General features: G+C 46.4%; 1 protein-coding gene across 2 annotated transcripts in view; it reads right to left on the bottom strand.

Moving 5' to 3' along the window:
* The window catches only part of LOC106587577 (protein naked cuticle homolog 1), a 39,489-nt gene that overhangs the window by 18,280 nt on the left and 3,655 nt on the right, over positions 1-17,554 (bottom strand). The window contains exon 4 of one of the 2 annotated variants that reach the window (XM_045708140.1): positions 204-305. The exons of the other annotated variant lie outside the window; for it this stretch is intronic. Coding sequence (XP_045564096.1) covers positions 204-305 — 102 coding nt within the window. The remainder of the gene's footprint in view (positions 1-203; positions 306-17,554) is intronic. 2 annotated transcript variants of the gene reach the window in all.

Below are 17,554 nucleotides of genomic sequence, written 5' to 3'. Positions count from 1 at the left end.
TGAGCCGAAACCTTACCAGCCTGCTATTTAAATTAGGCCTGACCCAGACTAATATGGTCAGGCCCAAAAGAAGCCAGCCCAGGAGATAAAAATCAGACACTGTCTGTGTGGAAAGATTGAGAGTAGAGCGCGAGAGAGGAGGGGAGTGGGCGGTGGGGAGAGAGTTATATGAAGCGGTGTTGTGTTGCTGCTTAGGCGCTCACCCCCTGCTTTGCCTTTGAGAGGCAGCCAGTAGAGCAGTCTGCAGCAGACAGGGTAAGTAACAGGAGAGCCTCTCCATGTGTACGCTGCTTTAAAAGATATCCCTGTCCAACACAAGAACACACTCAAACCTGAATATCTCAGCGCTGCTGAAATCCTGCTGCCAGCACACATCTGTAACACATTTCTGAATGCCTTGTATTTACAGACCCTCAGCAGAGGGCTCTGAATGTAGTACAGTTTAAGCTGTACTGTGTAGCGCGTGTGTGTGTGTGAGAGAGAGACGGAGACAGAGAGAGCTGCAGTCAGATGGCTGTCCCTGAGTGGCGTCAGGACCATCTCTGCAGGTCAGGCAGAGTTCTTCAGGTCGGAGGAGGGCGGCTCTGGAGTGCCAGCTGACAACTTAATTGTCAGTAGTACTGCAGCCAGTATTGGCACCACAGCCACAGAGCTCCAGGTCTACAGTACTCTTCACAATTAAGGTCCAGGCCTGTACAGTAACTCCAGCCCAGGACCCAGCCCTGGCCCCAGTCTCCTTCCATAAACCCCCAGAAAAAAAATCAACATTCTTCCAGCCTCTCTCACCAGGGTTTGTGCTCTGAAATCAAACAATGAAGGCGGCTGGGTTTTAGTTACAATGAGCAACATCCCTCCAACCAAACTCTCAAAGTACACACACACCCTCTATCACACACGCACAGTATTGAGTCGAGCACATTTTCTGTTTTTGATGAATGACACAAAATGAAGGGATTAGCCAAGAACATGAGAACAGGGGAAAGAGGAATGTGCTAATTGGTTGTTGTCTGTGATGGATGGCAGCAGTATTATTAGTATGCTGGGGTTACTCTGGGATCTGCTCTTGGCAACTCTGCTTAATGTTTTTATACATTCAGTAAAAACCACTCCCTCTCTCGCCCTCCTCTCGTTTCTCCCTCCCTCGTTTCACTCACACCCTCCCTCGTTTCACTCACACTCTCCCTCCCTCCCTCCCTTCACTCACACTCTCCCTCCCTCGTTTCACTCTCCCTCCCTCGTTTCACTCACTCTCCCTCCCTCCCTCGTTTCACTCACTCTCCCTCCCTCCCTCCCTCGTTTCACTCACTCTCCCTCCCTCCCTCCCTCGTTTCACTCACTCTCCCTCCCTCCCTCCCTCGTTTCACTCACTCTCCCTCCCTCCCTCCCTCGTTTCACTCACTCTCCCTCCCTCCCTCCCTCGTTTCACACACTCTCCCTCCCTCCCTCGTTTCACACACTCTCCCTCCCTCCCTCGTTTCACACACTCTCCCTCCCTCCCTCGTTTCACACACTCTCCCTCGTTTCACTCACACACTCCCTCCCTCCCTCGTTTCACTCACACACTCCCTCCCTCCCTCGTTTCACTCACACACTCCCTCCCTCCCTCGTTTCACTCACACACTCCCTCCCTCGTTTCACTCACACACTCCCTCCCTCCCTCGTTTCACTCACACACTCCCTCCCTCCCTCGTTTCACTCACACACTCCCTCCCTCCCTCGTTTCACTCACACACTCCCTCCCTCCCTCGTTTCACTCACACACTCCCTCCCTCCCTCGTTTCACACACACTCTCCCTCCCTCCACACACACTCTCCCTCCCTCCCTCGTTTCACACACACTCTCCCTCCCTCCACACACACACACTCTCCCTCCCTCCACACACACACTCCCTCCCTCCCTCGTTTCACTCACACACTCTCCCTCCCTCGTTTCACTCACACTCTCCCTCCCTCCCTCGTTTCACACACACTCCCTCCCTCCCTCGTTTCACACACACTCCCTCCCTCCCTCGTTTCACTCACACACTCCCTCCCTCCCTCCCTCGTTTCACACACTCTCCCTCCCTCCCTCGTTTCACACTCTCCCTCCCTCCCTCGTTTCACTCACACACTCCCTCCCTCGTTTCACACTCTCCCTCCCTCGTTTCACTCACACACTCCCTCCCTCGTTTCACACTCTCCCTCCCTCGTTTCACTCACACACTCCCTCCCTCCCTCGTTTCACACACACACTCCCTCCCTCCCTCGTTTCACACACACACTCCCTCCCTCCCTCGTTTCACACACACTCTCCCTCCCTCCCTCGTTTCACACACACTCTCCCTCCCTCCCTCGTTTCACACACACTCTCCCTCCCTCCCTCGTTTCACACACACTCTCCCTCCCTCCCTCGTTTCACACACACTCTCCCTCCCTCCCTCGTTTCACACACACTCTCCCTCCCTCCCTCGTTTCACACACACTCTCCCTCCCTCCCTCGTTTCACACACACTCTCCCTCCCTCCCTCCCTCGTTTCACACACACTCTCCCTCCCTCCCTCCCTCGTTTCACTCACACACTCCCTCCCTCCCTCGTTTCACTCACACACTCCCTCCCTCCCTCGTTTCACTCACACACTCCCTCCCTCCCTCGTTTCACTCACACACTCCCTCCCTCCCTCCACACACACTCTCCCTCCCTCCCTCGTTTCACTCACACACTCCCTCCCTCCCTCGTTTCACTCACACACTCCCTCCCTCCCTCCACACACACTCTCCCTCCCTCCCTCGTTTCACTCACACTCTCCCTCCCTCGTTTCACTCACACTCTCCCTCCCTCGTTTCACTCACACTCTCCCTCCCTCGTTTCACTCACACTCTCCCTCCCTCGTTTCACTCACACTCTCCCTCCCTCGTTTCACTCACACTCTCCCTCCCTCGTTTCACTCACACTCTCCCTCCCTCGTTTCACTCACACTCTCCCTCCCTCGTTTCACTCACACTCTCCCTCCCTCGTTTCACTCACACTCTCCCTCCCTCGTTTCACTCACACTCTCCCTCCCTCGTTTCACTCACACTCTCCCTCCCTTGTTTCACTCACACTCTCCCTCCCTTGTTTCACTCACACTCTCCCTCCCTTGTTTCACTCACACTCTCCCTCCCTCCTGTTGTTTCTCTCATCCCCTCATCAAAAGACCTGACCGCTAAATGGCAGAAGGAATATAAGAGAAACAACAGAACTAGGCAGAAATAATCATTTGAAGTATATTTTTTCTCTCCTACTTTTTAGAATGTGCCGTTTGGAGAACTGGGCAATTCGACAAACACTCAAATGTTTAAACTCAGACCAGAACTGCCTAAAATTCCCCATCTTAAAATTCCTCTGGTCCTGGCAGTGAGGTGACTGAATGTCTCTCGTTCTATTGTCCCAAAGGAACAATAAGGCCACTCTCTTTGTCCAGCAGCTCCAGGGCCTGTTGTGGCCCCATCAGCAGGCTTTAATGGAGCTACAATAACACTTTCAGTGAGGCTCAGGTCCTCACCTCCTCACCAGGCAGGCAGAGGGCTGGACAGAGGGCTGGACCAGCTTTATTCAGCGCTATGAGAATGAAGTTTAATCCCCTGAACTTCACTTCTGACTCTGGTGGTGACACACTGAGCACTCCATTGTCTTCAGCCCCTCCCTGCCATCTCAGCATCTCCATTTAGATCAATGGAGGACCTGGCCCTGGCCCGTACCCCTCAGGCCCTCACCCCTCTCTACTGTGGGACTGACTACTCTTTTCTTCCTGGGGAGCTCACAGGGACCCCACAGCTCCCAGGTTTGAGGATTAGGGAATGGGGATACTGACTAGTGACCTCTGTCCTCTTTTAGGAGGTTAAGGGGTTCTAAAAAAGGTTTAGGACTTGTTTTTGTTAATTGATGGATTCTTGGCTGGCTCAATAGATGGAAGACTTCACACAGGATGCTTACTGATTTTTTTAAATTCACACTTCAAAGTTGTTTCATCCTCTCAGCTTCAGGGCCAATGTGGGCTTCAATACACAAGTGACGTTATCAAAGAATTTATACTATTCTTAAAATGTTTTTCAGTGATTGCATCTTTTGTTCAGCCAACCTTTATTCTTTATCTTCAATGACCGTGTTTTCCACTGGCTATAAGCATGGTAATCAGCTGACCTTAAAAAGAGCCATCCATCTTGACCTGTCGTGTCAGGCCAATGAGCCAATCACAGGCCTGCCTGGTGACCTTTGTCCTATGTGGGGTCAAGGGTCACCATAGGAGTGCAGCTTAAGGCAAACAGTCAGGGACAAGGCCAAGAGCTGCACCACTTTGATAGTCTCAAGTAGACCTCAATGAACACCGCATCTTCCTGTATCTTTCATACCTTCAGTAACCGTCTTCCATACTATATATGCTAATCAAATGTGCTTCTCTGGTCTAACTCTATACAAAACAAAAAAGTGAAGGCCCAGCTGCTTGTTTGAGAAATAGTCGAGGAGAATGAATTGCTCAGATGAACATTGCGTGATACTGTACGTGTAAAGGTCTTTTGGCTTTTTTTTCTGTGTGTTCACGACTGGTGTTATGGAGTGTTTATGAAGGTTTTACGAAGACTACAGTGAAGTGTCACTTTCCCAGCTCTGCAGAACGTATTTGGGCGCTACCAGAGCATCATGAAAGGCTGTAAGCAAATGAACAAGCCACTTTCCTCCAACGCTTGGGACCACCAAAAACAATTTTCCAGACATGATGTTTAATGTTCTGTGGAAACCAAAGTTTAAAGCATTTTGCTTTCAACAGGAGCCAGACCCTTCAGAGCGTTTTCTCTTCTGGGCTTGGAAGATGGAGGATTGTATGGCCCCAGTGTGTTTTAAAGTTGTTAAAGCCCCTTCACAGAAAGTGATTTATTCCTAGAGCAGTATAAGACAGGAACACAGTGTGACTGTGCTGCATTACAGCATCCCAGCTAGCTACATCAGTACTGGACAGGCTGCCCGCTCCGTCTACAAGGGTTGTTTGATTTGGCCTTTGAATCAAAATGGCGGACCCACGTCAATGAGACACATAAATATGGATTTGAATAAGGGAAAATAAAGGAAAACCCAGATTTGCATATTTACAAATAATAATATTTTTAAGAACTAACATTGGTTATATTGAGAGTTTAAGTGAGCCAAGGAACCACTGACTGCAGGGGTGAAAAGCAAATCATAGACTGACTTAAGTTTGGCAAGTTAGGGCATGAGGTTGTCATGGGGGCCCGCCAGCCTTACCCAGGCACTATGTTCACAGACAGACTGGGCCGTGTGTGTGTGTGTGTGTGTGCATAAGTGTGTGTGTAATTACATGTGCGTGTGTGTTTATGTGTGTGACCATGTGGTTGCGAGCGCATTCAGTGTATGAGTGTGTGTGTGTGTGTGTGTGTGTAACTACCATGTGTGTGTTTACATGTGTAAGTGTGGGGTTGTGGAAAGTCCTACAAGGCCCTGGTCTCTACGCTGTCTGCCTCCACCCAACACAGGCGGCTGACAATTTAAGCGGGCGGCCGACGACAGCTCCCCCTGATCGTGCGCCAGCCAGCCGGGGCGCAGGGCTCGGTGGAGGCAAGCCGGAGGCCTCGGGAGCAGCGTTGGGTTGGAGCAGTGTTACTAGTTACTGGCACTCCTTCAAAACCAAGGAAAAATCTCATTATGAGAGTGAAGCGTTGGGTTGGGTGCCTCACGCTGCTCTCTACTCTGCTCTGCTCTCACAGGCAGTGCTGGAACTGGAGAACACCTTCAGGTCTTACACTGGAGCAAGACAGGCCCACGATGCCGAGCAGGGAGGGAAACAACACATGAAAGGCCATTTAGCGAACGTGAGGAAGACAAACAGAGCGAGGAAGAAAAACAGAGCGAGGAAGACAGAGGGGAGAACGAGGGAATGGTTGGTGGCCATGTCGTTCTGGTTGTCTGTCAGTTAGGCCTGCTTGGTCCTTTTGACAGAGAGACACAGAGGATCACAGCCCATAGGCCTCACCCAAAACCAAGAGGATGTGTAACCTTTATTTAACTAGGCAAGTCAGTTAAGAACAAATTCTTATTTACAATGATGGCCTACACCGGCCAAACCCAGACGACGCTGGGAAAATTGTGCGCCGACCTATGGGACTCCAAATCAGGGCCGGTTGTGATACAGCCTGGATTCGAACCAGGGTGTCTGTAGTGACACCTAACACTGGGCTGCAGTGCCTTAGACTGATGCACCACTCGGGAGCCCAGGTTTTAAAAAAAGGAAAGGGGTTTTAAGTGTAGAAATTGTCCGGGTGATATCGGTCTACTGCAACTAAGCTCCTCTCAGCCATGGCCACATGACAGAGTCAAGACAGGGTTATGAATAACCTAGAAAACCACACCATCGCTAACATCTGAAATATATATAAATTAAATTCATAATTGAAAGAAATCAACTAAAACTGCTTGTTTTTAAAGCCAAGACATTGCCGAATGGCTTGGTGACAATACTATAGGTTGCAGCACAAATGGCTGACGTTGAAAGCTTAGAACTAAAACAACAAAAAGTATATTGGTTTTAGGGCTGCAAATGAGCTTAAGGTGTAGTGTTACTGGAGCAGGACCTCTTGAGAGGAAATGCCCATCCCCTCTCCGCCCCCAACAGAGTAAGCTGAGACACTCCAGAGGCTGGTTCAAAGGTTTGGGTCTGGTGCTGCGACTATATCCTTGAGAAGGGGGATCTGGATCAGAGAGTTAAAAGTGCAGTGACCCTTTTAATTGTGTCGTACTGTTTGGGAAAACAGAAAGCATCAGCAGACACCAGACAGCAGCTTAGAGTTAGGTTGAAAACTGAGTCAAATGGGGTGGAACTACATGGACTTGTCCAATAATAAATGCAAATTTGTGTTTTCTGCTGCCATAATGAACAAAACCCAAGACTACGCTTCAGTTCTTCATGTGAACCGCTCCTCCTCACTTGTCTCTACCCGACATTTAACAGCCACAGTCAGACTGGGCGGCACGTACCGACAAAACACAACGTTTTGAAATGGTTCCAAGATAGAAAGTGTTGTTGTGAGGTAGTGAACGGAGCACTGCCTCTAAGCATGGTTTCCAAAAGGATCGGTTTGCACACCTGAAATTAAGATCTCAGATAATCATATACCGTAGCGAACCTGGCAGGAGACAGAAAGACACATCTACCAGGGAGGAGAAAGCAGACAGCCAATTATTGTGCAACACATCTGTTAGATCAACAGCCATCTCTGTGTGCGCGTGTGTGTGTTGAGTAAACATAATGTAGGTGTCTGCACGTAGCATGTAGAACTATGAGCCAGAACCAGAGAGACCTGTTCTGTTGTTCAACTGTGAAGAGCCTATCCTCTCGGGCCAAAACATCTGATGCTACTTTGAGGTATTTCTTGGGTTCCCTCCAAAATCAGATACTTGGACAGACTCCAACATCATAGATCTTTATTATGCATAACTGCCTAAAAGCAGAGGAGAGGCCGTTTGACATGCAAGAAAAGAGACATATGTTTTTTTTTACAATGCTATTTGATACACATTTGATACTCAACTGAACGTTTTTCGCTGAGATCAAAGCATGTCAAGGCAATCTAAGGTTTGATCTTGAGGTCCTTTTCAACTTGTGAGCCAAGTCCAGCCTGATCAGATAAAACCCTCTTCAAGGAAACAAAGAATGTTTCCTTGAACTCTAACTGGACCATAACAACTCACTGACTGAACTCCAGGTCGCCCGTTTGAAACACCATGCCAGACGGTCGGAGAATGACGCTGGCTAATTGGACGCTTCTGAAGGAGCAGAGTGGACCAGACACCTTCATTGCAGTCGGCGAGGTTACGGTGTAGACTCTGCGGCCCCAAGCATGACACTGCTCACTCACAGCACACCCACTTGTCTTCCCTTCCTTCCTGTGACCCAGGAAGGAAATTATTGCCACAGGCTGGGGATTCGTCAGCAGTCAGTCAGGTTGGAGGGAGGGAGGAAGCTGCCTTATGATATGCAGTGAGCAGCACCAGGGCTCTGTGATGGCAACGCTGGGCTGGATAGGAGAGGTCTGGAAGGACGCATGCCAGTGGGCTTACCCTCTTATCTCTAGTTAACTGGACAGGTTACACACAGACAGTTCGCTCCTCTCGCAACACTGGGAAGGGGAAAAAAGTCCTGTGATTGGAGGAGCTGTGGTGGCCAACCTCATGGATTCATGCTGGTATGTTTAGTGACATTTGGTGTCTGTGCAGACCAACTGCATAACATTGCTGAATGTGATGCCTTTGGATCCCAGATTTAACCTCTCTAGGGTATGTGGGACGAAATCGTCCCACCTACTCAACAGCCAGTGGAATCCTGTGGCGCGTTATTCAAATACCTTAGAAATGCTATTACTTCAATTTCTCAAACATATGACTCTTTTACACCATTTTAAAGACAAGACTCTCGTTAATCTAACCACACTGTCCGATTTCAAAAAGGCTTTACAATGAAAGCAAAACATTAGATTATGTCAGCAGAGTACCCAGCCAGAAATAATCAGACACCCATTTTTCAAGCTAGCATATAATGTCACATAAACCCAAACCACAGCTAAATGCCGCACTAACCTTTGATGATCTTCATCAGATGACACGCCTAGGACATTATGTTATACAATACATGCATGTTTTGTTCAATCAAGTTCATATCAAAAACCAGCTTTTTACATTAGCATGTGACGTTCAGAACTACCATACCCACCGCAAACTTCCAGTGAATTTACTAAATTACTCACGATAAACGTTCACAAAAAACATAAATTATTTTAAGAATTATAGATACAGAACTCCTTTATGCAATCGCTATGTCCGATTTTAAAATAGCTTTTCGGCAAAAGCACATTTTGCAATATTCTGAGTAGATAGCCCAGCCATCACGGGCTAGCTAATTTGACACCCACCAAGTTTGGCCCTCACCAAACTCCGATTTACTATTAGAAAAATGTGATTACCTTTGCTGTTCTTTGTCAGAATGCACTCCCAGGACTTCTACTTCAATAACAAATGTTGGTTTGGTTCAAAATAATCCATAGTTATGTTCAAATATCCTCTGTTTTGTTCGTGCGTTCAAGACACTATCCGAAGGGTGGCGAAGGGTGACGCGCTTCGTGACAAAACATTTCTAAATATTCCATTACCGTACTTCGAAGCATGTCAACCGCTGTTTAAAATCAATTTTTATGCAATTTTTCTCGTAAAAAAGCGATAATATTCCGACCGGGAAACCCTGTTTTCGTTCAAAGACTAAAAAATAAAAACATGGTGTCGGCTCGTGCACGCGCCTCAGTCTCATTGTTCTCTGATCGACCACTATCCAAATGCGCTACTGTTTTTCAGCCAGGGGCTCCAAAGGCATCATTCAGCGTTTTGCCGCCTTCTGAGAGCCTATGGGAGCCGTAGGAAGTGTCACGTTACAGCAGAGATCCTCAGTTTTCAATAAAGAGAGTGTAGAAGCCCAAGAAATGGTCAGAGAGGGCACTTCTTGTAAGGAATCTTCAGGTTTTTGCCTGCCATATGAGTTCTGTTATACTCACAGACACCATTCAAACAGTTTTAGAAACTTCAGGGTGTTTTCTAGCCAAAGCCAATAATTATATGCATATTCTAGTTTCTGGGCAGTAGTAATAACCAGATTAAATCGGGTACGTTTATCCGGCCGTGCAAATACTGCCCCCTACCCTAGAGAGGTTAACTCATGGGCCTGGAGAGAGAAAATTGTGTGTGCATGAACGTTGGTGTGCCTGCTTGCATGTGTGCCCATCTGCCTGAATCCAGCTCTGTTGACAGCCCCCCAGAAGACTCCTCCCCTAATGACTGGCTCTGGCTTTTATAGTCTGATTGTACACGACCTGCCCACCATTCATTTTCACCAAGTCAGATTAACATTGCTGGTCACATTACCTCATCCACATCAAAGGCTTCCCCCTAAAAGGCTCAGTAGAATATTAGTGGAGATTTACAGCCCACTTCAGAAACATGCTGATTTGAGCTAATCTCCCTCCTTCCCTCTTTGTGGTTCATGTGTGAAGTTAGCCAACGGTTTAAATGACCCATTTACAAAACCTTTACACCTGCAAAGATAATCTTTTACAGCTCTGCTAGCTTGCTAACCCCTTCAGCAACACACACCACTGTAACCTGCCTGTTTCTTAAGGCATAACGCAAGGTATTTATTGTGGCTTTGAAAAATATGTAACCACTGCAATTAGCTTTTATCAGGCTGTTTATCAAACGAGTGTCTCACAGAGAGGAGAAAATGGCTGCTTGATCAAGGGTCTTTAAAGCTCATGTTATTCTGTGGTTGGTTCCCCCCAGCCCAGCAGCAGAGAAGGGGTTCATGGAGATACAATTGATAGACCATATGAACACCAGTGGACTGCTCTCTCTCTCTCTCAATTCAATTCAATGGGCTTTATTGGCATGGGAAACATATGTTTACATTGCCAAAGCATGTGAAATAGATGAACAGTAAACATTACACAAACGTTTCAAAGGAATAGAGACAATTCAAATGTCATATTATGGCTATTTACAGTATTGTAACGATGTGCAAATAGTACAAAAGGGAAAATAAATAAACATAAATATGGGTTGTATTTACAATGGTGTTTGTTCTTCACTCTCTCTCTAACACATTCTCCGCCAGCCAGCCAAGCCACTATGATGAACCCTCTCTGGGAGAAAGTCTCCATTCCCAGGGGGAGCCGGGATTGGAAAGGAATGGAGACCGCTTGTCACTTGGCCTTGATTTACAGGTGGCCCAGTCTGCCAAGAGTAGCAAATCACTATGTTATAGCCCTTGTCTTTGAATGCAGAGTGAAGTGAAGCACATTTCTAAAGAATGGAAGAGATGAGGGGAGAGGAGAGGAGCCGTATAGGCAGCAGAGACAGTGTCACACCTCATCTCTGTCTGAGGGCCTGGGGAGTTAAAACTGCAATCACATACCTCTCACCTCCTCCTCTTTGGAACCATCTAGCTATACTGCCAAGCAGCAGCAGAGAGCGAGAGCTGTATGCGTTCCAGAGGGCTTGACACAGTGTGTCTAGGAGATCTGGGTAATTAGTTGAAGTATCATGAGTTGGTTTAGGAGATGGTGCTGTAGGGGTATGTGTGGGTTCAGACGCCGGTTCAGAATGTGGGAGGCAGGGAGGGGGTCTATAGCCCTCAGGGGAAGTAGAAAGTGACAGGCACTTCAGCCTCTCACCACAGACAGAGCACTGGGGAGATATCCAGCGAAACACACCACCTTCTCTACCTTGTCAGGAAATGACATCTGGGCCTACATCTGCTCTGACTGCCCTTGAGACTGCCAGACTGCCCTTCTTTCAATGTCCCAAGCCATTATCTAAAAGGGACCATTCACAGCCACTTCCAGATAGCTGCGTCTTGTTTTTAAACCTAGGACAAAGGTGGAATAAGGTTTAGGTGAACCCTTTTCTAAGGCTGACATGAGAAGGAACCCAGAGACCTGAAAGAGTCACCACACCTTAGACCACACAGACTTTATTGGAGCCTATATGAGGACTTTTTCAACCCAGTCCAGACACCCTCCCTAGTCCACGTCATATGTAACTACGTAAAAACCATCTCTCACATGTTGAACTTCAAACAAACATTCTTTCTAATTACAGACAACTTCTCAACTTAGCAAATAAACACAGGGGCAGAAATAACAACTTCCAACTCCAGAGAGCATTCTGGTGCCAGTGGCAGGTTTAAGGGTTTCTATTCATAGCTCTAACCAGAATTAGTGGTCAGGGTTAGCTGTCAGTTGGTCATGATAATGAACTTTGGTGAAGCATGTTGTTCACGCTCGTGCTTGACTGAATCCCCTGCAAGCACACACACACACAAACAATCGCCTGCACAGCACGTGTGTGCACTACCGCACACACGGGAAAAGTTACCAGTGACAAACCAATCAGGAAACGGGCACGCTAACAGGAAGGAACAAAACAAATCTCTGAGCACCCCACTCACAGAATCCAGAACTCAGTCATTGAACCTCTCACTTTTGTTGGTTTCAAAGATCTTGGGAAATGTGTAGCATTAGCAGTGGCTTCATAATCTCAAGTGAAAGTATCACACCGACAGCATACAGGCGGATTGGCTTTGAAGCATCAAATATGAATTGGCACAGTCAGTTTGTTCCACTTCCTTCAGGCAACCCCTGGATTTCACTCACAGATTTCAAAATCTGTGAGGTTCCACTGATACTGCAGCAGGAAGTTAAAGCACAACCGTTTCAGATAGATAGCTCACTCAGGAGGAGGTGAACGACACACTGCATTTGAACCCATATTTCCATCTGCCCCAGGTGTACCTCAGAGAGGGATGCAACTTAAGCTAGGCCCACCACAGTCCAATGGCTGGAAACACTTAAGCTAGGCCCACCACAGTCCAATGGCTGGGAACACTTAAGCTAGGCCCACCACAGTCCAATGGCTGGGAACACTTAAGCTAGGCCCACCACAGTCCAATGGCTGGGAACACTTAAGCTAGAAGAACACTGAAGCTTCTGGAGCAGAAATGACCCATAGATGTTACACAGTGTTAAGTAATTACAGTTGTGCGATTAGACTTGAAATGGGGTAGCAGAGGCAAGACAGTGAGGCTTGTGTTAATCTCTGCCTGGTGGGGAAGCCTACAGCTCAGGCCCCTGGATGTTCCTACACACTCATCACTGTCCCCTGAGCACTGTCATTAGCCCTCAGGAGATTCCCTCAGCTGCCCTCATCATCCACACAGATACACCACGTGCATACACAAACCAACAAAAACAACTCTGGGCAATATAATCAGAGGCCATGGATGAACCAGCCACGCACCTCCACAAACCAGTAGTCACAGTTAAACGCTTGACAGCCTGTGGCCACTTTACATTCAGTTCCATTCAGAGTTCACACAGACCAATTCCATCTCTGGTTAAGCACTCTTCCGGTTGAGGTTCCTCTGCCTGTGTTTAGCATGAGTAATGGGTTTAAGGTTAACAGCCAGGCCAAATGGGCCTTCAGGGACTCCTCACCGGTCATCCTGACCCAGTGAGAGGCTGTGACTTGGGGTAAAGTCCTCTCCTCTCTGGGCCTCACTCGGGCACCTGTGGAGCATAAACACACCGGAGAGCAGCGGGGAGCAGGGCCTTCCTTTACAGCTGGGCCCCCCTGCTCCTGTCCTGTGTTTGGGTTTCTCTCATCCGAAAACATCCCCTAACAGACAATCCAGGCCACCTCCAACCCATGCCAGCTCCCTCCAGCTTAGGCCAAAAACAGCCCCTAACAGACAATCCAGGCCCAAGTAGGCACGCTGGATCCCAGGCGCCATGGGTAGGGCCTAACCCCCACGCTGGCTGTCAGGAGGAGGCCACAATGGCCCCAGAGCTGTTTAATATTTATGCCCAACTTCCTCTGTTCCCTCTCCGTCTGTCACTCAGGTGACCACAGGAGTCTAGAGGTCATCCTGTGTCTGAAGCAGAGAGTAACTACTCCAAGAGTTGTAGACTGGAGACCATCATTGGTGTTATCCTACTAATGAAAACATACAAATCTAGAAGTAGACTAAATTGGTATTTGGCAGTTACTAATCCGAAATCAACAAGTAAATAAATATGTTGAGAGAGTGTGCGTGTGCCTGACGTGTGTGTGTGTGTGTGTGTGTGTGTGTGTGTGTGTGTGTGTGTGTGTGTTTGCAGTTTTATTCAGATGATGATCTTGTCCTATTTATAAGAGCTGTATACATGCAGCAACTTTGACTGCTCAGTCAAATGATTCAGTGCTTACTACATGGGCCGGAGCGCAACCCACAGGGGGACCACAAACAAACAAGAGAGAATTATTCAGGGTTTAAACGCTTAAAACGGCCACTTCAGCACAGCCTTTTAAGTGTGTGATTAAAACGGGCACTGAGCTTCACATGGAATGCTCAGCGGAACCCAACGCCACCACAGGAGTTTCTTTCCCACTCAATCTCTCGCTCCCCCTCTCAGTCTATATATGGTCCTGCCTCACACGCTCCATCTTTACCAATTCTTCCTGTCCCATATAACATCCATTACTATCAACACTCTCTGTGACCATCCCTTTTCAACCAGCCAGTGTAAAACAAAAATGGGGATAAAGCTTACAGATGTAGGATCTGAATTTGATCACTCTTTTGCAAAGCAGGAAATGCAAACTTGTAGTGTTTTTCAGTTTTTAAAATGCTTCTAAAGTTTGTCATTTCCTATTTGAAATTTCAGATTTGATTTGACCTAAAGAAAAATGTATCAACTCCCCTAAAAAAAAAAAAAAATCCATTAATTATAATCCACATTTAATTTTGCTGCAGGATTTTTTTTCCCTGCTGTAGGAAACTGGCTCAAATTAAGATCCTACATCTGTATTTGCTTTCTAGATCTGTTGTTCTGTATCTGATGCATCCACAGATCAAAAGGATAAAGAGAAGCGAGCATCTCATCTCAGCGTGATGATGTCAGCGTGATTAGCTCTATATTTAGATGGATAATCTGCTAATTAGGCCTTTCACTGATACTTAATATGCACACACTCATCAATTTGATAAGCCATCTCAAAACCAGAAACTATAAAACTCTGTCACAAAACAAAAGGCAAAGGGAGAGTCAAAGAGAAAAAAAACACTAATATCTATCAGTGGTCCCTAGTGTTAAAATTACACCAAAAAAAAGTATCTCTATTGGCATACTGAACATACAAACAACTCCTACTGAAAGACAATCATCATAAGAGAACAGAGAGGAGAAACACTTCCAATTGATCCTGGGATATTTGTAGCGCCACAGTGAGCAGATATTTGGGGAAACAAAGCCCAAATCTCAGCTGCTAATCCCTGGGGATTCAGAGCACATTCCAGGGACTGCTTTGATCTCCTGAGTGCATCCGGACAGCCCATCCCAGACACACGGCATCCTCATACACACACGTCTCATGCCGTCCCCCTGCACACCCCCATACCTCACATGCTCAATCACTATTTTTACACATATAAAGAATCAGATCAAAACGTCACACAGACATGGAACCCAACAATAAACTGAGACAAATGAACAATATTGTGAAGATACTCAACCTAAAATGAATGGAGAACCATGTGAGGTGCATCACAACACACAACAGAAAGTTGTAAACAACAGGGCCAACAGATCTAATGTCTGTGTATCAATACTTTTACCTCATTTAGTATATCATTATCATCTCCTTCTTTCACCGAAACCATTTCCGGCAGTCCCATTCACAGCAGTCCCATTCACAACACCCAATGAGGGTTATCCGCTTCACATTGTCACATAGGGTGAAATTCCTCCAGCTATGTAATCTATGTGACACATGATCCGGGAAGTGACATTAATGCCACCTGCATCTCCTCTCCCACCCAGTCCCCCAGATACGTAAACGACAACCCAAGACTTCCTCTTCTCATTGGAATAACACAGAGCCAGGTGCATGTACCCCTACTCCCCAGCCCTCTCCCCAAAGGCAAACGCTTTCTTTTCTTAGACCACAACTCCAAACTTCTCCCAGCCTCTTCAAAGGCCAACACCAGGGGGGTGTGGAGGGGTACGGCCTGGTGGGAGAGGGGCATATGACACACTGTCACTCACAGCACGCAGGGAGACAGCTGGTGGGAACAGCACAGGCATGGGGAGAGGACAGAAAGCGAGAGAGAGAGAGGACATAAAGCGAGAAAGGAAGAGTCTGCATTTGAAAGGTGCATTCAGCGCTGAGACAAGGACCCTGCGCTTTTGTGAAGACAATAAAAAAAAAACACTACAGGAGAAGAAGTAAGAAAAGAAGCTAGGCCACAGAACTGCCATGTCTTTTATCAGACTCAGAGTCTGAGGGTAGCACATATAAAAGCTTTACTTCAAAAATCAGAGCTCTGGCACCCAGTGAGAAACATGGGGATGTGGGCAGAAGTTCTACTCTGAGATTCATTTCAGAGTGCTGTTAGTTGTCAGATGTACCTTAAGATATTTTGTCCCAGTTTTGTATGGGTTTAGAACCTAAACCTTAGATGGAAGGTTTTGAAAAATGTGCTTTGGAATTGTCAGCCCAGAGCAGGGGTTTGGCGACTCCAGCAGTAGCATCACTGGGACCTCCTTTTACTACACAGAGGGTTAGGCCTCAATATATAAATATCTATATCTAATATCAATATATAAATATCTAATATCATAGATTACACACATATATATATATATATATACATACATACATACATACATACATACATACATACATACATACATACATACATACATACATACATACATACATACATACATACATACATACATACATACATACATACATACATACACCTCCCTGGCCCACTTCAAATGCAGTCTAATTTCATCAGCAACAACCAGGCAAGGCCACAGGGTAAACACAAGAAACAGATGGAGCCTGAGAGGGAAAATAGGAGGAGAGAGCTGAGATGGGGGGAGGGGGATTTAGGGAGGAGGAAAGTTACTTGGCAAGGGTGTGGGGGAAAATGCCTTAACAAATCATCAAATGAAATCTTTGCAATTTGCTTTCAGCACATTGCAAATTCCCTAGACAGACCGCTGGCTTAGGGTACAACTCATAACACTGCCTGAAGAGGACAGGAGAAGACCGGAGAGGGCAGGAGACCTTCAACACCTGGGCTCAGAGACTTGTTAAGACCCAACAAACCAGACCAGACAGGCATTGGCACTGCCAAATCATAAACTGTTGACTTCTCTACTTCTTCTTAATCATCTAAATTACAAAACGTTATGGGAGATATAAAAACAGCATAGTAAAAAACAAACTGTGCTTAGAATCAGAATTAAAGCTGGAATCCATAAAAGGGCATTTCATTTTAATGGAGGAGGTAGGCTATGGCAGTAATCCCCCTCTCTCCTTTCAAGAATATGATAGTTTGGTTTGGGAGGTTTCAGATCAAAAGGATTCCAGTCTCAGACTCCCCGCTGCTGCCACCATCTGACCCACATTCTCCTGGACCCCAGTTCAGCCGGGAGGCAAAAAGAACACGGCCTATAAAGTATATGTATCCTATACAACATGGGCCACTTTTAAAGGCTACGAGGAATGTTTGCATTGCATTCTCACCTAGCTAAGGTTTTAGCCCTTTTTCATTTGACAATACTTTGGGGTTAGGGTATTTACTACGACTTATGGAAAGCAGTAACTTTCACAAACTTTCCCTCAAGTTTTGTAATGCTAATGCTTCATGATAAGGTTAAGTTACAGATAATTTATAAGACATTTGCTAGTAAATATCTCACTATTTAAAAATGTTTACTGTAATTTCAAGCATTGTCATACTTAGATGTTTTAAAATGAAAAATAAAAACTGAATAAATCTAAAATGCCAAATGGTCCCTAAAATAAACAACACATGAACTGCCATGTCAAGGCAAGCAAACAAGATATTCAAAACGTTACAATGAAATATTCAAGTTCTAAAGACTACTTGTTGAAGGGAAAAAAACGAAGGGAAAAGCATCCAAATAAATATTG

This window comes from Salmo salar, chromosome ssa26 (genome assembly GCF_905237065.1).
Source record: "Salmo salar chromosome ssa26, Ssal_v3.1, whole genome shotgun sequence".
In the NCBI taxonomy this organism is placed as follows: Eukaryota; Metazoa; Chordata; class Actinopteri; order Salmoniformes; family Salmonidae; genus Salmo; species Salmo salar.
This window is presented reverse-complemented; position numbering and strand designations above follow the sequence as displayed.